Source organism: Bombina bombina, chromosome 3 (assembly GCF_027579735.1).
Source record: "Bombina bombina isolate aBomBom1 chromosome 3, aBomBom1.pri, whole genome shotgun sequence".
Classification (NCBI taxonomy): Eukaryota; Metazoa; Chordata; class Amphibia; order Anura; family Bombinatoridae; genus Bombina; species Bombina bombina.
In genome coordinates, this window is record NC_069501.1 from 1,030,834,957 (window position 1) to 1,030,859,752 (window position 24,796).

The 24,796-nt window shown below is 37.2% G+C and overlaps 1 protein-coding gene across 1 annotated transcript in view; it reads left to right on the plus strand.

Moving 5' to 3' along the window:
* The window catches only part of LOC128654350 (electroneutral sodium bicarbonate exchanger 1-like), a 150,036-nt gene that overhangs the window by 16,671 nt on the left and 108,569 nt on the right, over nt 1–24,796 (plus strand). The window contains exon 3 of the mRNA XM_053708231.1: nt 9,876–10,036. Within this exon, the coding sequence (XP_053564206.1) occupies nt 9,876–10,036 (161 nt within the window). The remainder of the gene's footprint in view (nt 1–9,875; nt 10,037–24,796) is intronic.

The following is a 24,796-nucleotide window of genomic DNA, read 5'->3' on the forward strand; positions in this document are numbered from 1 at the left end:
TAATGGCTCTACTTTGTAATATGCCTTTATATTGCCAATGTTTTTAACCTTTTTAAATTTAGTTCTGTTCTAAATAAAATCTTTTTACAAGAGCTAGTAGCTGTATGAGCTTTTGTGTTCTCTCCTGATACAGTAAAGCTTTAGATGAAACCTTTTGTCATGGGAAACTATTCACCTATAGCTATAAAAAGGATTTTGTTCTCCCTAGAAAAAATGTAAAATGACATTTAAGAAATATATCTGAAGCATACTGACAGGTAGTACATTTAAACCTATTTCTCTTGCAGTGTTTGTGACCCCAGACAGTAGTTTGTTATAAACCTCTCCAAGAAATTCAAGGGAAAGGAAAACCATTTTTTGCTCGCATTCAGACAGAGCATACAATTTTAACCAACTTTCCATTTACTTCTATTGTCAAATTTGCTTCAATATTTGGGTATCTTTTGTGGGAAAGCATAGCTAGGTACGCTAGGTGCTACTTGCTAATTGGTGGCTGCACATATAACATTGTATGCTCAATTTGATTCATGAAAGAAACAAATTGGGTTTACTGTCCCTTTAAGCTTTTGTCAGCTACAAAGTAGTCATCAACTGCATCACCTCCGTTCATGTTCCAGTCAAAAGTCTGGATTCCTATTATTTTGAATACACCTGAATACAACATATAGCAGCTGGGGGGGGGGGGGGGATCTTAGGTATTTCAAAGCATAGCCAAAGAGTCACCATTTGACTTAAGGGAAAAAAACCTTGGACTAGAAAACAGTATAACAGCAAAATCTTAATAGACCACATAAAACATATAAGAAAGTTTGGAAGAGAGTTGGGAAAAGGTATTTCATGAAAGTATTTTTTTAGTTTCTCTGACTTCTTTTTTAACTCCAAGGAAAAAAGAGAACAATACCACACTCCATAAAAATTGAAAATTTATTGAATAATTTTAAAATTCAAAACTTCAAAATATGTGACAGCCTTGCCATCTAATTGGAGAAAGAGCGCAGCACACGGGCTTACGCGTTTCGGCTGTTTGCCGTAATCATAGCCTGTTGTGTGTCTGTGCTCCCTGCCTTTAAGAACACCTGAATCTTTACTGATTGGTTAAAAACAATAAGCGCTGATCCTCCTTCTAATTCTCAGGTAATGCTGAAAACCTACAGCTGTGTACTTGACCCTGTCACTCTCTAGTCACTGCTTATATCTGCTGCTATTTTGTTAAATGTATTTATAATAGAGGGTTTTACTTTTTATATCTAGAGTGATTGTGGGTTTATGCCAGATAAAACATATTGGATTAAATATGCCTTTAATTTTAATTTCTAAAGGGAAACTTTTTTAATACCACAATGTCATGGGAATAGTCTGGTTATACCTATTGAATAGGATACTGTCTCTTAAAGTGAATTACATTAGTACACCTATTCACATGCAGAAATACAGATATGCACTATTGGTATAGGATAGGATTATTTTAATAATTGTTTATTCTATATAATCCTCTTGATACCTTTTCTTAGAGGTTTCTCCAAACTTACTCAGGTTGGCTATGGGAAACTGCAGACATATTATGTCAATATTGTTTCCCTAATATCTACTCCACCCAATTCTCTAAGAACTTTCCTAATGAATCTGCAAGTCTGATCCTTATCACAGAGCTTGAATGTGTTGGTGCCCTTTGTTGGATATACAAAGAAATAGATTTGTTGCTATAACAGTATAACACAAGAATCTATGAACGGGTATGACAAAAATACTTTCTTTTTTAACTGACATAGAAGTCAGTATCCTAAGGGGTTCTTTAATAGAAATATAAGTTAAAGGGACAGTTAAGTCAAATTTAGACTTTCTAGATTCTGATAGAGCATGTAATTTTAAACAGATTTCCCATTTACATTTATTATCTAATTTACTTTGTTCTCTTGATATCTTTTGATGAAAAACATACCTAGGTAGGCTTAGGAGCAGCGATGTACTACTGGGAGATAGCTACTGAATGGTGGCTCCATGTATATATGCCTCTTTTAACTAGCTCACCTAAGTTGTTCCACCAACTCTTACTAGTGCATTGCTGTTCCTTCAACAAAGGATACCGAAAGAATGAGACAATGTCGTAAATGGGAAAGTTGTTAAAAATCTTAGGCGCTATCTGAATCACAAGGAAAAAAAAATTTGTTTTATGTAACTTTTAGAGTTGTTGTGCAATCTTTTACTTGTGGTGGATTCATGTTTTGCAACAGATTATCCCCTAAAGCTTTTACCAAACCTACATTGATGTTCATGGCCTTTCTTGACATAGAGCACATATTGTGAATCGTGTGTGCCCAAGAGACATGAATGTGCCAATGCCCAGCTCAAAAGAGCACAAAGGAAGCTCTCTCCCCTCTCTTTTGCTCTCTCTCCCCCTCTCTTTTGCGCTTTCTCTCCCCTCTCTCTTTTGCGCTCTCTCTCTCCCCCCTCTTTTGCTCTCTCTCCCCTCTCTCTTTCTCTCTCTCTATCCCCCTCTCTTTTGCTCTCTCTCTCCACCCTCTGTTTTGCGTGCTCTCTCTCCCCCTTTCTTTTGCATGCTCTCTCTCCCCCTCTCTTTTGTTCTCTCTCTCTCCCCCATCTCTTTTGCGCTCTCTCTCCCCCTCTCTTTTGCGCTCTCTCTCCCACTCTCTTTTGAGCTCTCTCTCTCCCCCCTCTCTTTTGAGCTCTCTCTCTCCCCCTCTCTTTTGTGCTCTCTCTCTCTCCCCCCTCTTTTGCTCTCTTTCCCCTCTCTTTTGCTCTCTCCCCCCTCTCTTTTGAGCTCTCTCTCCCCCCCCTCTTTTGCTCTCTCTCCCCTCTCTCTTTCTCTCTCTCTATCCCCCTCTCTTTTGCTCTCTCTCTCCACCCTCTGTTTTGCGTGCTCTCTCTCCCCCCTTTTTTTGCATGCTCTCTCTCCCCCTCTCTTTTGCTCTCTCTCTCTCCCCCATCTCTTTTGCGCTCTCTCTCCCCCTCTCTTTTGCGCTCTCTCTCCCCCTCTCTTTTGCGCTCTCTCTCCCACTCTCTTTTGAGCTCTCTCTCCCCCCCTCTCTTTTGAGCTCTCTCTCCCCCCCTCTCTTTTGAGCTCTCTCCCCCCTCTCTTTTGAGCACTCTCTCTCCCCCTCTCTTTTGAGCTCTCTCCCCCTCTCTTTTGAGCTCTCTCTCTCCCCCTCTTTTGAGCTCTCTCCCCCATCTCTTTTGTGTTCTCTCTCCCCCTCTCTTTTGAGTGCTCTCTCTCCCCCCTCTCCCCTCCTCTCTCTCTCTCTCTCACCTCCTCTCTCTCTCCCCTCTATCTCCCCCTCTCTTTTGCGCTCTCTCTCTCTCCCCCTCTTTTGCTCTCTCTCTCTCCCCCTTCAAAATCTTTATTGCTTAAAAAGATAGATAATCCCTTTATTACCCATTCCCCCGTTTTGCATAACCAACACAGTTATGTTAATATACTTGTTACCTCTGTGATTACCTTGTATCTAAGCCTCTTCTGACAGCCCCCTGATCACATGACTATTTATTTATTATCTTTTGACCTGCATTTTAGCTAATTAGCGCAGTGCAAACAAATTTCCATGGGAGAGCGCAATGTTATCTATATGGCCCACATGAACTAGCAGCCTCCTGTTGTGAAAAGCTAATAAAAATGCATGTGATAAGAGGCTGTCTGTAGTGGCTTAGAAACAGGCAGGAATTTAGAGCTTTAAAGTTTATAAAGTATATTAATATAACAATGTTAGTTGTGCAAAGCTGGGGAATGGGTAGTAAAGATGTTATCTATCTTTTTAAACAATAACAATGTTGGTGTTGACTGTTCCTTTAAGGATGCTTGAACAGATTTGGCATGACATTGTTTCAGAAGCACTGCAGAATGTGCACTGCGGCTGCTAAAACAGTGGCAGCATCAACTATTGATTGATGAGATTCAGGCATAGCTCCAAAGTTCAAATAACCTTATAAAAAGATAGGACTGAAGGTGATTTTGTAGATTCCATGGTTATCCATTTAATATGTTATACATTTTCCACCAGTGAACCAATAATTATTTCTCTCCAGATTGATCCAAAAGATAAAAATTTAGGCTGCACTGGTGATTCTCCTGGGGCTATCATGGCTGTAAAGAACATTTTCTAGGACAAAGTTGACATATTTTTGTCTATTATGTCAATTATATAGAGACCTGCTGACCCAGGTTCATTTTGCTATCTGAGCTTTAAAGGAATAGAAAGGTCAAAAGTGAAATGTGCATGGCTGCACTTAAATTTTAAATAAAAGCATATACTGCCATTAGAAAAAAAAAAATATTCTAGTAAAAGATATTACTGCTTTTTCATTGACACACACATACTCTATGAATACCCTTTGCACGCCACACCTTCTCAGATTCAGCGGTGACACAAATGTAGTCCCTGAACCGGCATGGTGTTTGAATTCTGATCCTTTTGGCATATGTGTGTATGCTACTAAACAGTGATACTAGAAGCATTTTTGCTAAAGGAAGTATTTTGCAAGAATGCTTCTGTTTAAAGTTGAAATTCCTTCATGCTCATTTCAATTTTGACTATTCTATCCCTTTAGGATTCTGGCACATAATTCCATTATGATATTTTCAAACAATTATATTTTAAACCTCTCAAAGACATTAAATGTTTTTAAGTTTAACCTTTGAATTCCAAACTAAGACAAAGAATCAGTTTATTGTCCCACCTCTCAGGTGGCAGAGGCAAAATAAGCAGTTTCTGCTTCTTGTGTTTTTGGCTACAGGCTTGCTCATGTCCTCAAAAGCTGAGAGTGCAGCTTCATAAACATACCCCAAAAAAGCAATTTATTGTCCCACAGAACTTTAATACATCTCTACTATGACTTTAACCTTCCTGAGAAACCTGATATTGAAAAACTTACCGGCAGGCAGAGAATCACACAAAATCTTTGGGATTTTTTTTTAGACCTTGTATTGTTACGTAGAAGTCTCTGTTTCACATGAAGAACACTATATAGCAACATGAACATTTCTCAACATAAAAGACTTCTTAGAATATCTTGCCTGAGTGGTGAGATTTTGAATATGAGGCCCATAATCAACAGGTGGTAGCTCATAAGCCATTAGAATCCTATTTAAAAAAAAAAATCTCACACCCTTTTCCATCAACACTGAATTGCAACATTAAATATTATGGATTGTTCAAAGTCGAAATATATATTTTTATTTTTAGATTTTTATTTATTGGAAGAAAGATATTAATATATGCTCTAGAGAAGTGTTTCTCAACACCAGTCCTCTGGTCCCTTAACAGGCCAGATATTCATCATGTCTTAACTAGAGCACAGGTGAAATAATCAAATCAGAGATAAGATATAATGAATATCTGGCCTGTTAAGGGTCCTGAGGACTGGAGTTGAGAAACACTGCTCTAGAGAATAAGATTGTACTGGAAATACTGAAAGAGCAAAGAACATTTTAAAAATGTACTAAACCAGGGATGTGCTGTCAGGGGAGGCAGAGCCTCACTGGTCATGAAAGTAAAATGAAAATAATAAAAAACTCACCAAATTTTCTAAACTTCGCTGCAAATACAGGGAGAGAGGCAGTGACGAGCTCAGCCTCCCTTCATTGTGCATGGTGCTAGATGGAACATGGACCCACTGTCTGACAGGTCTGGTGTCATATGACATAATTAGACCAATCAGGAGAAATCCCCAAATGAGGCAGCTATCATATCTACCTCATGAGGTGGGAGTGTGTCTTGACCCAGTGTTAATGTAAAAGAAGCACTCTCTCTGACAAACTGTGGGTGGGAACTTCTTAGCAGAGGGAACGCTGGGTGGCTGATTTGCAAGGAAGAATTGCAAGAGCTACTAGATGATCAAGCCTGCCTCTACCTGCCCCAGAACTGCCTAGCCTGCCTACTTCTGGTCTCTCAGGCCCCGGGACAAACTTCAGCCTTCACCCAGTCAACTCCGCACTACAGGTAAGGGACTATGGTTCTAGAAAACTTGTCCCTCTCTGCCCCACTCTCCAGACCATCTCCCCATTCTTCTCCCTCTTTCTCCCTCAGGATTAGAAAGGCCAAAAGTACTGCAGTATTTACCATAAGCCTGTATTCCGGTCTGGGACTGGCAGTGACAGTAAGTGACAGCATCCCTTATTTTGTGGCTGGTGGCTGATTGCAAATAGTGCTTAACGTTAATATAAAAATTACAACATGGTTTAAATGGACATTTTTATGTATATGCATAAACATTTATTTTTTTCCGTGGCTGACCCTAGATAACTATACGCTTCCTGCTTTTGATGAATACTGGAATACGACGGTGCAGGGACAATCAGATGGTCTGTTTGGGTGGGGCTATTTGGGGCAAGGATGGACAACTCAAACCAAAGATTTGTAGGTTCCTGGGCAGGTTTTGGGAGGTCCAAGATTTTTTCATAAGGAAACTAGGGCAGAAATATTGAAGAAAAATAGAAATGGTATAAATTAGACAAGAGCTCCTATTTTAGGATTTTTCTACAAATTGCTTTAATATTGGGATCATTGTGCTGAGAATATCTTACGTGTCATACAATGTGCATAACCTCCCACTGGCTACCTGGCATTATGTGCTGCTTTTGTCATCTATTTCTTAGCCCCCCCCCCCCCACACACACACACACACATTGACTCTCTATTAATAATTATACACTAGATTCTGCATACATGTTTTGTAGATGATCTATTTATATAGCCTATACAGGTTTTTCTTTTTAAAATGTATAGTTTTGCTTATTTTTAAACAACGTTGCACTGATTTTCAGACTCTTAACCAAGCCCAAAGTTTTAGAAGTATACTGATGTATACCAACTTCAGCTTGCTCCTGTTTGTGTAAAGAGTCTTTTCATATGCAGAGCAAGGGAAAAGGGGGAGGGGGGTCTTCACTTTTTGGTATACAACCACTTTTAGTGGGTGCTCCAGCTGGATTTATATATCAGTATCTGTGCATATTATTCTTTATAGTAGTGTCTATTACATGCAGTAATATGAAAATTGTTGTATACTGTCCCTTTAAGGTGTATTATTAGTTTGGTATCAACAATCATAATAGAAAGAGCATTATTTGCAATAGCAGTGGGTATTCTTGGTAGTTTAAGAGTGAATATTAGTATTTATTCATAAATATGTGTTTGTATTTAGTTATTAAATTAAAAAAGAATATGTCTGTTTATTATTATTAATAATAATTAACTAAGCTGAATCAGTGCTATAATAACAATTAGTTTGTTCTGGGATATAGCAAAATCAGTGGGAAAAAAGCAATATACTAATTTCACAAAGTGAAGCTGCATTATTCATTAAAAAAATCTTCTTAGATATGAAGGGAGAGTTGTGGGCGGAGTCACATTTATTCTGTGGATGAGGTAGCAGTCAGAGGTTGAAAACCATGGGTGTATTGTGGGCAGGTTTGGGCATGCTGTTGGTGGTGTTAGCACCTAGTTTCTCTTTAGAAACTTGTAGTTTTGAATTAACAGGAAATCTGCAGGTGGGTACGAGGGACAAGGTTCCTAAACCCTAACCTAACACTAACCCCCGACGATCCACTTACAGTTATCGATATCCGGACATTCATCCTCATCCAGCCAGCGAAGTCCTCATCCAAGCGGCAAGAAGTCTTCATCCAGACGGCATCTTCTATCTTTATCCATCCGGCGCAATCAGCCAATAGGATTGAGCTCTCATTCTATTGGCTGTTCCAATCAGCCAATAGAATGAGAGCTCAATCCTATTGGCTGATTGGATCAGCCAATAGGATGAAAGCTCAATCCTTTTGGCTGATTGCAACAGCCAATAGGATTTTTCCCCTTTAATTCCTATTGGCTAATAGAAATCTTTCAGCCAATAGGAATGTAAGGGAGGTCATCTTGGATGAAGTCACTTAAAGGGAACCTTCAGTTTATGGCGGCGAACGTAAAAAGAGGATGCTCCACGCCGGATGTCTTGAAGATGGACCCGCTCTGCGCCGGATGAATGAAGATAGAAGATGCCGTCTGGATGTAGACTTCTTGCCGCTTGGATGAGGACTTCGCCAGCTGGATGAGGATGGATGTTCAGACTTCGATAACTGTAAGTGGTTCGTCGGGGGTTAGTGTTGGGTCTTTTTAAGGGTTTTTTGGGTGTTTTTTTTTTAGGTTAGGTTTTTGGGCAATTTGTAAAATAGCTAAATGCCCTTTTAAGGGCAATGCCCATCCAAATGCCCTTTTCAGGGCAATGTTTAGCTTAGGTTTATTAAGATAGGTTTTTATTTGGGGGTGTGGGTGGGTGATAGGTTTTACTGTAGGGGGCTGTTTGTATTTTTTATTGCAATGTAAAAGAGCTGGTATCTTTGGGCAATGCCCTACAAAAGGCCCTTTTAAGGGCCATTGGCAGTTTAGTGTAGGCTAGGGTTTTTTTTATTTTGATAGGGCTATTAGATTAGGAGTAATACGTTTTTATTTTTGATAATTTCGTTTTTTATTATTTGTAATTTAGTGTTTATTTTTTTTGTAAGTTAGTAAATTGTATTTTATTCATTTAATTTATTTAATTTTATTGTAATGTTAGGTTTTAGTGTAAGGCAGGTTAGGTTTTATTTTACTGGTAACTTTGTATTTATTTTAACTAGGTAGCTAGTAAATAGTTAAATACAAACTTACCTGTGAAATAAAAATAAAACTTAAGATAGCTACAATATAACTATTAGTTCTTTTGTAGCTAGTTTAGGGGTTTTTTTTACAGGTAAGTTTGTATTTAGTTTTAAATAGGAATTATTTAGTTAATAATTGTAAGGTTTGTTTAGATTTATTTTAATTATATTTAAGTTAGGGGGTGTTAGGCTTAGGGTTACGTTAGGGTTAGGGTTAGACTTAGGGTTAGGGTTACGTTAGGGTTAGGATTAGGGGTTAATATATTTATGTAGAGTTAGTGATGTTGGAGGTCAGAGGTTTAGGGGTTAATAATTTATTTTAGTATATTTCGTTGTGGGGGGCTTGCGGTTTAGGGGTTAATAGGTTTATTAAAGCTGCGGTGTGGGCGGATGGCAGATTAGGGGTTAATAATAATTAAATAGTGTTTGCGATGCGGGAGAGCGGTGGTTTAGGGGTTAATAGGTTTATTATAGTGGTGGCGAGTTCCGGAGGGGCAGATTAGGGGTTAAAAAATGAATTATAGTGTTTGCAATGCGGGAGGGCCTCGGTTTAGGGGTTAATAGGTAGTTTATGGGTGTTAGTGTACTTTTTAACACTTTAGTTATGAGTTTTATGGTACAGTTTTGTAACGTAAAACTCATAACTACTGACTTTAGATGGCGGTACAGATCTTGTCGTTATAGGGTGTACCGCTCACTTTTTAGCCTCCCAGGAAAACTCGTATTTCCGGCACTATGGAAGTCCCATTGAAAACTTTTTAAAAAGTGCGGTACTGACATTGCATGACGGCCAAAAAGGTGTGCGGTACACCTATACCTACAAGACTTGTAATACCGGCGTTAGGGAAAAAGCAGCGTTATGGGCCATAATGATGCTTTTTCAATCATAACGCCAAACTCGTAATCTAGCTGAATGCTATTACAGTAATAACCAGCTTCACTTGTTACCAATGTTAAAAATATATATCAAATTATGGGGTCGGTCACAATGCTTTAGAAAAAACGTATCTAGTGTTTTCTAACAGAAATCCACAATTAAAGTCTATGGTATTTTTATAGATAGTTTGATCAATTTTTCAAAATGATTTTGAATGACTCCTGTGTCTCTAATCATGATCTTGCAATTCATTTTTGTAGCTCTAAAATCTTTTTTATATACAATTTACTAAAAAGGCAAATATTTAAATTCTCATGAAACTTTTCATATTAAACTAATACTAATTTATTCTTCCTACAGATGGTTAAAGTTTGAGGAAGATGTTGAAGATGGGGGTGAACGCTGGAGTAAACCATATGTAGCTACACTTTCTCTACACAGTCTCTTTGAACTACGAAGTTGCATCATTAATGGGACAGTCCAGTTAGACATGCGCGCTAACACCATAGAAGAAATAGCAGGTAGAGTTGTAGTAAAATCTCAGATATTTCTATGCCTATCTGTAATTTTTCATGATAAATCTGCTAATGTGTTTATGTAAAACAAAATTAAGAATATTACTCTGATAAAATCATTGAGATCTATGCTTAAACAATCCCTTTAAGGGTGCTACTAATCCAAATCTATTTTCAAAGATTTACTGAGTATGGAAATCTCAGCTTCTACAGTCTCACAAATATTAGGGAACCTAAACAGTAAAGAAAGATGAGTTATAGTGAAAGGATAAATAAGAATTGATGGAATCTGGGGAGCCCAAATATGCAGAGGAATATAGGGGATTTGCTGGTTGTCTGATAGGACATTTTGTGTTAATGGAAACCAAGGATTACAACTTGAAACAACTTGAAATGTTGCTCTCAATTTTTTTGGAGCGGTCTGTATCAATAAATATACCAACATATTAAATTTGTATATAGTTCCATTACAAACTCACCTTGGATTTCTTGCTACTGTAAAATATAAATACTGCACCACTGTTAGCTCAAGTTTACAAAGTAGCTAAAAGTGATTGAAGGGAGCAAAATGCATCAGATATGTTTTAGATTAATTTGTAACAATTTTTGCTAAACTGCGGCCTTGCAACTGAAATCATGACACAGCCTGTAACAAAGACTTACAGGCTGAGCCTTTAAGAGAAGCACCACAAGTGTTTTGCTTTTATTTGTGTAAGGGACTCACCGGAAAGCTCCGGTCCTGCCTCTCAGTCTTGGTGAACACCAAGAGTAACTTCTTCAGCCTCAACTCCTTCTGGTCCTGTTGCAAGCTTCCCCTAGGCGCACACAGCCTAGATTCAAAGGGGCCATTAAGATGTTCTAAATAATCTATTTGTGTCATTTAATATTTAGGCTCCTTTTACAGAAAAATGACCTTAACTTGATAGTTAGTTTTCATAAAGTAGCTCAGTGGTCTAATGCACTTGTTATGTAATACATTGGCACAGATTTGATTCCCAGTTAGGTTGAAGTTTAATTTATTTATTGTAGGTTTAAATATATAGGTATACAAGATTCGATAAATATACCCTTTACACAACACATTAGAAGTTTTTCTTTCGTGATTCAGATAGAGCATGAAATTTTAAGCAACTTTCTAATGTACTCCTATTATTAAAATTTCTTCATTCTCTTCAAATCTTTATTTGAAATGGTAGAATGTAAGTTTAGATGCCGGCCCATTTTTGGTGAACAACCTGGGTTGTTCTTGCTGATTGGTGGATAAATTCATCCACCAATAAAAATGTGCTGTCCATATATCTGAACCAAAACAAAAAGCTTAGATGCCTTCTTTTTCAAATAAAGATAGCAAGAGAACGAAGAAAAATTGATAATAGGAGTAAATTAGAAAGTTGCTTAAAATTGTATGCTCTATCTGAATCACTAAAGAAAAAAATTTGGGTTCAATGTCCCTTTAACGTCTTTTTCAGTTTTGTATTTTACAGTATATACTATTTGTTATACTTTACTATGGAACAGTTACCGGCTACACTTTTAATCATGTTCAGATGTACGATTTCAGCAGGATGTTTTTAGCCAATAGCTCAGTAGCACTTGCTATAAGAGGGTTTCACATATGTGATTAATCATCTATGATTACTACATAAGCCAAAATGCATAAACTACCTGTATTACCTGTTTTTTAATGGAGTGTTTTCATATGTCCAGAGCAATAACATGATACCTTTTATATATAACTTTCAATAAATGTTACATTTTATTCAGCAATCTTTTTTTGAATTTGCCATACTATAGACTTTAATTAGTCAAGTAATACAAGCTTAGAATGCAATTACTCAGCTAGTCATTTTAATAATGATTTAGCCATAAATATAATCATTAGCCTTTTTACCAACTTATAATATATCCCAAATAGTACTATATGTTTATTATTTGATGTAGTTGTGCATTATTAGCATTTTTATTGGTCCTATTTTAAAATAGCATTTGTACATATATTTGAAACTGATGATTGAATTTCAGTTTTAATGTAACTGGGACTGTTAGCAGCAGGTCCTAGTCAAATAGCAGTGAAGAATTGGTGATGAACTTGTCTGTACCATTGTTCCTAGGCTCAGATATTTTTGATTACAGCCTTAGCTGATTTGTTTTGTGATGTACCTACATAACTAAAATCCATGACACTTTAAAGCTTCTTGGCAGAACAAGGGGAAATAAGCAAATTTATCAAAGTAAAATAATTCCTTGTCTATCTCACAGTTTGCAGACGTTGGATAATTGCCCTTGGGAGATCATTTCAATCCTTTAATGTGATCGAGAATCTTATTTGAAGGCTCACTTGTGTATTTATGTGTAGCTAAATCAGAAGCCAAACATTTTCACAGCATATAATTAAATGTTTAAATATGAATGAAAATTGTTCAGTAAACCCTGGTGGCAATCAGCTAATTTCTCGCGCACACATTTTACATGTGTTAAAATAAAATAGACAATTAACTCGTAATGTAAGAAACAATTATCATAGTTGTTAACCTGACATCTGATAAAGACTTGAATTCATGGTGTAATATTTTGGGATCTCCCTCAAATGTGAGAAACAGAATCAACCCAACTGTTTGCTCAAAAGACTAGTAGTCTCGATTTTCCCATGATAAGAAATGATCATTTCTGATAGAAATCTTATCATTAATTGACTATATTATGCAACAAGTTACGAGAAGACAGTAAAGAGGAATGCTGTGAAGTCACAGAATAAACTAGTTTTAAAATAAAGGGGTTTTTGGTTGGGGTGTTTAAATATCTAAGAATTCAGTGTATATAAATCAATTCTTAGGGGCTGATTTATCAATGTCTGTCCGATATGATATGCTGTAGCGTATCATGGCCGACAGACATTGCTGAATGCCGACAGCATACGATGTTGGCATTTAACATTGCACAAGCAGTTCTAGTGAACTGCTTTTGCAATGCCGCCCCCTGCTAGCAGGGGGTGTTAATCAGCCCGATCGTATGAGATCAGGCGGATTGATTTCCACAGCATCAGAGCAGGCTGACCAGTTAAGGAGCAGCGGTCTTAATAACTGCTGTTTCTGGCGAGGCTGCACCCCCTGAAATAGTGTCCTAAAAATGGCTTTTAAAAAGGTGGCAACCTTAAAGTGAAAGTAAAGTTATGTGGCCCGCTCTCCTCGGTTACCTAGTTCATTTAAAATAAATAGGAGTTTCAGTCATGATTTCTTACAAGTTTGCATGTAAATGCCATTTTCGCTGCAAAAAAACTCAATAATTTACTACTTACAATTCAACCCGTTCTTTGCCCTCACATTTTACTTCCTCATCACGTTTATCAATTGACCAATTGACTTTCTGGCCGTTAGGCGGCCGCTAGCCGACGTCATCCGCCTATGTGTTCAATTGAGCATGCGGCAATTCTTTTTTGTGCTCATTGTGTAGGACCAGCGTTCACGATTCACGCATGCGCACACCTTTTTGTTTTACAACAGCCGAGTTGAAAACAGGCTCATCACAGAATTGCATGCGCATTGACAGGAAGATCTACGATTCGCGCATGCGCAATGCGTCCTTTGCTTGTGAACGCGCATTTTCTAGATGTCTAAACACAGAATCATAGGAAGTCTAAGATGGGCGGAGCATAATGGATAATGGTAGGAGCAATAAACTTTTAATTAAAAGTCACAATTCATAGAATTTTAAAAAAATACTTTGACGTGTTGTTAAGGGCTAAAATTTACTTTCACTTTAATTTTTGCCCCCAGTCTTAGGTTATAAAATGTTTAGTGTGAGTTACCAAGGTCCTTTCTTAAAGGGACACTAAATTATATTTTAATCTGAAATGTATTTGATACTTTGAAGTAGATAGTCTATATATCATTATAAAAAGCTCAAAAATTGCAATATAAATATAGGCTCCTATGCATACATACTGACCTGACATCAGCAGCTGCCCCTCACATCAAACTATTTTTTTCCTTTTAGATTCGGAGAGTAGTTCAGCCAATCATATGATGTACTGCCCACTTCACAGACAATAAGCAGAGTACACTACAAGACCCATTGCATTACAGCGCAGTGAGACACAAGCAGGCACTCTCTACTATAATATTTCTAATATTTCGACAATTAAAATAGCATTGACTGTTCCTTAATACATTTCTAGAAATAATATATAAAACATTTAACCTGCTGTTTGTCATAGAAAATAAAACCTTTTTATACTTCTCTATCATTTAAAGCAGGACCTAATAACAATTTATAAAATATCTGTTACTATCATTATGTCCCCATAGCAGTTCAATCAGTAGATCAATAATAAGCAGGCTGGTATTTCACAGCAAATTGAAAAGTATATTTAACTCCTAATTGAGTCTGTGGCCTACATTAAAATAGAAGTCCAACAACAAAGTAATTATTAAAATGCTTAGTAATAATGGAAAATTTGCTATCTCTGTCATCATGTGTACAAATATGAAGAAAACAAATGATTGCTTTGTTGCCATTTATCACAGTGTATGCATGTGCGCTCAGAACAACACTGAAAAGCCCATCAATTCCCTCTATTACCTCTTGCTTTAAGGCTTTGAAGCACAGGAAAGAATTAACACATAATAGGCAATTGTGTGTGATTTCATTAAATGGCTTAATCAGATAAAATCACAGAAGAAAATTGCATTGTCTGGAACTCAGCAATTATTATTTCTCTTGATACATCTAAACATCTAAGTCAAAAAATATTATTTGTTTTACATATTTATTCTGGAGACTTAACAACCAGAGCAGCAGGTCGAGTAATTTAGAACTGGAGACATTATTGATGTATTAATTTTGAAATACTATTTTGTAATGTCTGCTGATTTATCATTTTGTATTAAAATTCTGAGTCTTGTCCTGAGCATGCAGTTCTGTAATGATTTTGATATGTTTTTAATTAATTTACGGTAAAAGGTGTGGCGGGGCTAGAGTGTTTGTAAACAGGAAATATAAAGGGAATATATTATTACATATGAGGTCAATCTTATTATATTAAAATTGGATTACCTGCCACAGATATAGAGCAAAGCACAGAACACAACTAACAAAGTAACTGTAATAGGGTATATAATTGTATATAGTATGCTCTTATCTGTGTATCAATTTGAAGCTCTGCCCTAAAGATCACAATCAACATTTAAATTATAAATTTCATACATTCATACTAAAATCTTTATTAAAAAAACGTGAAAAGAAAAAAGAAAAAAACTACCACACATACAAGCTGATATTAAAAACACTAGACCCAGTTGTGGTTTAAATTCCCATATAATTTCTAAACTCAGAGTAGAAATTTTAAATTGTAACAGCCAACAGTAATATAATGGTTCTAAAAAAAGCCCTTTCAATCCGAGGGCTATAGTTAAGTTATCCTTATTTTTACTTTATTTACAACATGGTTTAGCTAATTAAAACAAAGGAGAGACAAAGCTTCTCCAAGAGGACCCCTGACGAGCGGTGCGGGCCACCGCTATTGCCGAATATTTGTGAGTCTATTAGACCCTCCTACCCCAAGGCAGAACATACAGTGATCTGAGATCTCATCGCAGAAAATGCAGCATATCTGCAGAAAGAACAGGACACATGCAGGAATTGTTAGCGCTTGAACTTTGTAGTGCTGCTCCACATTAGACAGTTCTCTTCAAACAGAGCTGTGCTCTGACTGCACTGTGTAAGTGCTGTTTGAAGTGAGCAGTCAAATATGCAGTAGCACTGCAAAGCAGCAGCACATTGCTTGTTGACTGGCTCTCAGATTTTTTTAAAACCCGCCCCCAGCCTTTCCCAGTCTGCAAAGCTGTTTATTTTTTTATTTATTTTTTTTAAATACATTTTTTATTGAAGTTAAAGTAAAGATTAACAAACAAGATTCGCCTTTGAACAAATGTTACATCAAAATAAGTGTTACATTGTCTATAAGCAAATATTATCGACAAAGCAAATGAACATGTAGAAATAAGATTACCCATGAGGTCTACAAATGGTAATAGACAAGCTTTTAGGCGAGGTAAAAAGAAACTTCATTTTATGTTATATTATGGGATAGTTGTTCTCCACAATGCAGAAGATAAGACTCTTTAAACTATCAGGGTCAGTGATATTAGCCTGTGGAGAATTGGCATATGTATTGGCCACTCTTGGGCCATAGTATATAAGGGGGGGGGAAGATCAGCGGGCAAAAGCCGCTCAAAGTATAAGGGGGAGGTAGGGGGGGGGGGAGGAAAGGAGGGGGGGCGAAGCCCTCAAACATCAGAGGAGGGGCTCATAATATATTGGAGCTTTAAATAGGTTTTTCAACTGTTAAATAACTACTGAAGGTAACGATAGGGTTATCAAATAAACACGTATGTACAGTTTATAAATAACAGTGGGCAATCAACAAAAACCTTTCTACATTCTGCAATAATAGACCTTAATGTATGTTTGGCTCTTTACATCTCCCTTTGTCGCCTGATAGGTGTAATAGGGAATAAGTAATAAAATACGGTTACAGTACTAAGTAACTCCCATCTGGCCAGCTATATATCATATGAAGTAGCTCACATGCAACAGGATTGATAGCAGTATACAATATCTAAATAGGCGGATAATTAAAATATGGAATGTAGAAAAACATCATTATCTAACTATTGGAAATTTGATTATAATTCAGCTAAACCAGAGTTGTTATGAGAACTTATAGAGCTTTTAGAGGACCGAGCATGGCTGCTCTTTAAATATTAAAGTTAACCTTCTAAATAGGGAGAGTAAAAGAGCGGGTCTCAATCTTGGGACCATTTTTAAGATATGGGATCATGGTGGGGATATACCTCTAAGATATTGGTCTGTGAAATATAGACATAATACTCAATATAACAATATATTAACTTGTGTCTCTCCTCTGAAGCAGGTAGGTTATGGTCTGCTCCCCATCAAAACATTGGTTGTTAAATGTGCCAAATAGAAAACATTGGGAGAGTGGAAGTTAGAGCTTCCTAGTCACAAAGGACCAAAGAGTAGTAGTCCCAACTCCGAGATGAGTCAGTCTATTGCAGGGCGGAGTTTGAATCCAGTGAGGGGGTCGCCTTGGCTAGATACTGCTGAGGGGCCATCTTGCGGACCCCTGGGGGGAGATGATTCCACGGCGGGGCCTCCACTCTCAAATCTCCAGATGGGGTTTTAGAAGAAGAGGTTGTAGGCTTATCTGGTAGAAGATCCCATTTCAAGAGAAGGTTTCTGGCTTGTTCCGGGGATGTGATAATGTGTTGCAGATCATCTTTGGTTACAAAGAGACGTACCGGAAAGCCCCACCTGTACTTAATGTCCTTACTCCTGAGGATTCTAGTAAAGTCCCTGTATGCCCTTCTTTGTTGGAGGGTGTGAGGTGAGAGATCAGGGAAGATTTGTAGAGTATTGAACTTCGTGGGGGTCAGTGATCCTGAGTTAACTGCTCTAAGAAATTTTTCCCTAAATGTGAAGTAATGCAGTCTCACCACCACATCTCTCGGTTTATCATTCGAGATGGCTCTCGGTCTAGCAGCTCTGTGGGCTCTATCGATGAGGGATTCAGGATCTTTCAAAGGTCCCAGCACAGCTGTAAAAACTTCTTGCAAGTAGGATTGTAAGTCCTTGGGAAGAACACTTTCAGGGATGCCCCTTAGGCGAACATTGTTGCGCCTGGAGCGGTCCTCCAGGTCTGCAAGTTTGGACTCTAATACTGAAATTTGGCCTGCCAGGATTTCCGAGTAAGAGATAAGGTTGGTATGGTCGACTGAGAGGTCCTCTTGCTTGCGCTCCAAAGTGTCGATGCGCTCACCAATTGCGGCAATATCTCTTCTCAAGTCAGAGCATGACTTATCAAACCTTTTGCAGATGGATTCATGGTGTGAGGTCAACATGGTTTTTATCTGGATCATCATGTTGTTGTTAGCATTGGCAATGTCTGCCAGGCTTGCGGGTTGTGAGGTGGTTGAAGATTCTCTCTCAATACTTGGCTCTGAGCGGCAGGTTGAATCAGAGAGATCATCTTCCGAGCATTGCTCCTGCTCTCTACGGGATTGCTGGAAATGTTCTTTCATTGTTCTCTTCGGACCTGTGGGACCCTTTGATTTTCTTCTGTGAGCCTGCGACATAGCTCCTTAAGGTAGATGTTGTGAACAGTCAACGTGGAAGAAAATAGCTGCTTCAGGTGTGGGTTATAGGAGCAAACAAATGTTGACAGAAATGTTCGTGCAGATTTACTATATGCTAATAAAAAAAATAGATAAATGAATAAATAGCGAAATGTCCAGCAGGATGTCCACCCTATATATGTTGGAAAGAGGAGCTGTATATTAGGGAATTTGGTCAGGATACACTTGTCACTGGATGCTGACAACTATACAGTTCAGTACATTTACCCAGCAATGGAGGGCAATACTTGCTGCAACATAAAGATAGGCTCCATATGTGATTAAATTTGTGGGGACAGTTCTGTGGAGAGTGAGGATGTTATATCACTTAGCGCTGCTATGTTTAAGCTGTTTGAGGAATGTTAATCTGAAACTCTTTTATTTGGCAGCTTAGCCTAGTAGCGTGGAGCTGTGAGTGAGGCAGAGGTTGAGGAGTGTATTTTCACTTAGGTAGTCTAGTGCTTGTATTTCACATACCAGTACATCTTATATAACTCTTTACGAGATGATTATAGTCAGCTTTCTTACCTCTCCTCTGTCTTCTTGGCTTAATGTAAAGGAAGGCTCCTGCCGCTGGAATATGGAATGTGTATAAGCGGAGATGCAGCTTCCCAGGCCGCAAGATGGCGATTATTCGCGCCAATTTTCTTTTGCCTTTATATTATATTATTTAGTGCGGTCCAGCTCCCAGGCAGCCCCCTTGTCGGTTACTTAGCCCAGCTTGGTCACAGCCGCAACCGGAGCCTCCTCTGATGCTGCCCACAGTGAAGGTTTGAGCTCGGAGTTACCTCCCACAGAGATCTGAGCGCCGATTCCTATAGCGCTACACTGCCTCCCGGATTACAGAGATGTTACAGAGCTGCCGCGCCAGAGCGGGGTCCCGACCTCCCGGTCAGCAGAGTTGTGGGTCCGGGAGAGCAGCCATGGTTAAGCAGGGAGGCGGGTGTGCGTCACTTACAACTCTATGGGTCCTCTCTTTTGTTTGGGTATTACGGTCAGGTTTGTGAGGGTGATCTCACCCATCCAGGGTCCAGTGTCTGAGACAAAAACGTCCAATTGATCACCACTTCTATGCCCCTCACTCATATAGGATGGCCAGTATATATAATAGCCTATGTAGAGAATTCAATTAATCTAATTTTTGGCCCAAACTAAATAACTATGAAAGCTGTTTATTTTGAATGTAAGATATTAGTATGAGCATTGCATCTTTTTTATTACTACATTTCTATGTTAAACCAAGAGAAAAGAAAACAGATTTATTCAAGAGACATTTTAAAATGTCTTATTTGTATGCATCTAATTTGCAATGTAATTTTCAACTACTGCACTATATTATAAAATGTTAAATCGTGCTTTATACTTCAGTTAACCAACACATTGCAATGGAACTGGTGCCTTAGTGTAACTGCCTTATTTAAAATTGAAATTTATTTAAAAGTGACCTTTAGAAAAAATTTCACTAAAAAATCTCATTGCAGAAAGTGAAGAAAAGTTCTGCCTTTGGGCCCTCCTAGTAATGCCATTGGATTACAACATACCTAAGGATTGGTTAACAGGCATATAATTGAAGTGAATTGGCCAATAGAATCATATTTTCAAAGGTTCCTGATTAACCGTCATTGTCGGTGTCATAAGAGGGCGTGCACCTGGCAAATAGCATTTGGTGGATGTTTTCTATTGGATGATTGTATTTACTTTCTGTCAGGCGGAATGTGAGTCTAGATGTAACAGTAACTTGGGAGGTATAAGATCGGAGAGCCCACTATACAATTATTTGCTCTGCAAGTATATTATAGGTCACATCTGGATTCCTTTCTATATTAGCCTAAAAGTTATTAGATCAAAGTCAGTTACGGGACTATTATTCCATTCATATCATAGCCTTTAATTTTGTACAGCGACGGTTGTAATGGAAAAAGTAGTGTGTTTGTAAAAGTACACTTAAACATAGCGATGATCGCAATTGAGACTTATTTACAATTTACCAGGCATATTAGACTGTTACAGCCCACCAGTATAATCATATTTCCAAAGGTTCCAGAATAACCGTCATAGTCCGTGTCATAAGAGGGCATGCACCTGTCAAATGACGTATGGTAGATGTTTTTATTGGACGATTGTATTTACTTTCTGTCAGGCAGAATGTGAGTCTAGATGTAACAGTAACTTGGTAGGTATAAGATCGGAGAACCCACTATAGAATTCTTTGCACTGCAAGTATATTATAGGTCACATCTGGATTCCTTTCTATATTAGCCTAAATGTTATTAGATCAAAGTCAGTTACAGGACTTTATTCCATTCATATCATAGCCTTCAATTTTGTACAGCGACGGTTGTGATGGAAAAAATAGTGTATTTGTAAAAGTACACTTAAACATAGCGATGATCGCAATTGAGACTTATTTATAATTTACCAGGCATATTAGACTGTTACAGCCCACCAGTATAATACATGGTTAGCACCAATAGATAAACATCTGAATGGTCAGTACGCATATAAATTTGTATTAGTATCATGAACCGATGCCAAAAGATGAATCGCTCCATTTATGCACTCCCCATGTAAAGTGTAGATAATAAATTAGAGATGAGCTGAGTATCCCTAAGCATTACTCAATATTAATTATAGGTCACGACTTAAACGTCCGCAATTGTGCTTGATACAGTATACTAATATGCATTTGCTAATATGTTTATAATTTGATATGTATTATTAGATAATGTATTTATTATAGGATGTGGTAAGGGAATCCTTTTCAAGAATAGCACATGTGTGCTAATAATCTTGTTTTTACGATTTTCCACCAGAGATATTGACAAGGCAAAAAATAAGTATTCACTCCTAAGCTTCAATAGTTGGAATATTAATAGAGAATATGTACATAGGTTAGATAGTGGGGTATAAATTCAGGCCATTGTATAGGAAAATGTATTACACTATCTAATTATACAAAAATTAGTGAAAAGTATCAAAATATATAGAGAAGTGATACTCCAAGTCAAACCATAAAGCTGTTATCTGAAACATAGATAAGTGAGAGTGAAAATTAATTACAAGTGTTGCATTACAAAAGAAAACAAAAAGAACAACGTGAATGTGAATTGGTAATAGTGACTACTTAATGAAATTATAAATGTGATATCAAGTGATATATGATCCCATATCCAAATAGATACTATTTCAGTGGGAACAATCATAAATGAAATAAAATTAAGTGAGTATAATCAGTGACTAGTGTGAGTGGTGATATATGTGAATTATAAATATACAAAAAAGTTATTAAAATCATTCATACCATTTGGTTTCACTGAATTTAATAAATATATCCACTTGCACTCCATTTTGAGTAGGGCTTTCTATAGGTTACCACCCCTTATGCCTAAAGAAGCTCTTTGAATGACCATATATTTTAAGCCTGTTGGAGTGCTATTATGGTGTTGCTGAAAGTGTTTTGCAACAGATGTCAATTTTTTGCCTCTAGCTTCATCTCTGTTGGCGTTTTTGATATTGTTGGCGTGTTCCAGGATGCATACTCTCACTTCACGTGTGTTCATCCCGACGTAAATCATTTGGCAAGAGCAAGATAATGCATATATGACTCCTATAGATTTACATGTAAAGTGTGAAGTTAATGTATACTTTTTGCCAGTTCTCTCAGTAATGGTTTTAGTTTTAAAACATATTTGCATGCAGAGCACGTGCCACAGGGAAACATCCCTGGGTCAGTATTCTTTTTCCTAACATGCCTTACAAAGTGGCTAGATACCAGTTTGTCCCTAAGGCTAATAGGCCTCTTGTATCCTATAGATATCCTATTACCTATTGTAGCACTTAGCGCAGGGTCATTCTGTAATATACTCCAATGTTCGTTAATAATTTTAATTACTTGTGACATTTGTGGGTTATATGTTGTTATCAATCTCGGGTGTACTTCAGTAGGGATCTTATTCTTAGGGACTAGTAACTGATCTCTTTTGATATTCAGGGCTTTGTATTTAGCTCTGGATTTGGCATTTCTTTGAAAAATATTCTGAATGAAATATAATTCCCAGGGGTCTAAGAATGAAAGTATTTCCAGCTTTCACTTTAAATAACGAAGATCTAGTGAAAGAATGGGAGATTGCATTAACATATTGTTCTTTAAAATTAATCCAGATACTCATTAAACATGATAAGTTAGATCTTTATAAACTCTACACTGAGATTGAAGAATATAATGCCCAATTGTCTAAATTTAATGAGAAGTTTGATTATAAAACTAAATATCATAAGTACCAAAAGGAACTGGATACATTAGAACTAGAATTAATAGCCAATAAAAAACAAAAACTTCAAAGAGATATTGAGGATTTTCAAAACCAGAGAGTATATCACTGGCGTAATAATACCACCTATAGAAGCAGAACCAATAGATATTTGGTTCAACAAGCTGAAAGCAGTGCTGAAAGTGTATTTATCTCAGATAATGAAATAGAAGTGGCCTCTGTTAATGAACAAAGCGAACATGTTAGTAATTTTTCTAACAGCATACCCAACTCCACCAGACCAAAAACATACAGCACAGTACAATCCTCTACAGAATCCTCTTCTTTTTTATCCAATACTCCATACAATGCAGTCCCTCCTACTGCACAGACCAATCCAGGAGTATCAAACTCACGAGGGAACAAACGGAAATTTACAGGTCCAACAAGACAGTCCACGAGACGAAGGGAACTAAGCCCTTTTTCCAAGATCAGGATAACCAATTGAGGGTCATTAATCTAATTGACCATACCCTGAATCCTGAACATAAAGCAGTACTATCAAAGGGACTATCTTTTTGTCCAGTTAATTCTTTGAATAAATTTGAATTAAAGGACCAGTCAACATTGTAGATTTGCATAATTAACAAATGCATGATAATAAGACAATACAATAGCACTTAGTCTGAACTTCAGATGAGTGGTAGATTTTTGTTAAATAAATTGCAAAGTTATGTCTATTTCCACTCCCCCTGTACCATGTGACAGCCTTCAGCCAATCACAAATGCATATACGTATAAGCTGTGAATTCTTGCACATGCTCAGTAGGAGTTGGTGACTCAAAAAGTGTAAATATAAAAAGACTGTGCACATTTTGTTAATGGAAGTAAATTGGAAAGTTGTTTAAAATTGCATGCTCTATCTGATTCATGAAGTTTCATTTTGATTTGAGTGTCCCTTTAATCAAAGATATTCATTTATTCTCCAGAAAGTTGATACTAAAAAAGATATATGCATATAACGCTGATGTCCTTAATGCTGATGATTTAATAACTGCAGATATTTTACAGGAACTGAGTGATTATACTAGTGATAGTCAGATTGAATTAGACCCCCCTAATCCTAGTACTTGGAAATTTAACCTTAGACCTAAATCTACTTATGTTCCTTCCATGTCCACGTCACCGGAGATACAGGTATTCTGTAAGATGGTCTACCAACAGATTGAACAACTACCTATTACTAAAAAGAATTATAATTTAACTTTTCGAGAGTCTGAGGTATTGAAAGAAATTGAATCCTGGCAGGATACCATCATAAAACCCTCGGATAAGGGCGGAAATGTGGTCTTATGGCCACTCAACATGTATACTGATAAAGCTATAAAACAACTAACTCTACATGTTATAAACAATTAAATTTTAATCCTCAAAGCTCATATCTGACTCAATATAACAATCTAGTCCAACAAGCATGGGAAAGGAATACTATCACTAATACTGAAAAAAGTATTTACTGAAAGAGAATCCGAAAATTGCAACTATGTACTTTCTGCCGAAAGTACATAAAGACTCCAAAGTGCCTCCTGGGAGACCGATTGTCTCCGGAAATGATAATTTAACTGAGAATGCCAGTAGATATGTAGATCTTAGACTCAGAGAATATTTAACTACTCTGCCCTCTTATGTCCGTGACACCATGGAGGTTCTGCAGATTCTGCAGAATATACAATTAACGGATAGAATGTGGCTTGTAACTGCAGATGTTGAATCTCTGTACACCAATATAAGACACGGTGACGGAATAGAGGCCATCAAATATTTTCTGGCATCTAACAATCAAGATAATGAAAACCATAATGAGTTTGTCATCAAATTATTACATTTTGTCCTAACACATCATTTCTTCACCTTTAATGACAGATACTACTTACAAATTCAAGGTACCGCAATGGGTACAGCATGCGCACCAACGTATGCTAATTTGTTCTTGGGACATTGGGAATTATTTTGTGTTTTTTCCGATGAGTTGAAACAATATACTGATCATATTCCATTATGGTTAAGATATATTGATGACGTCCTATTCATTTGAGATGGGACGTCTCAAGAACTTGACAAATTTATGGAAAAAATCAATAATAATAACAAAAACATAAAATTAATCTATTCAGCTGATCAACACAAAATATGTTTCTTGGATTTAACAATATTCAAGAATGATGATGGATCTATTGATACTACTATCTATTTTAAATAAACAGCTAACAACACACTGTTACATAAATCCAGTGCACATCCACCGTGTACCCTTAAGGCTATTC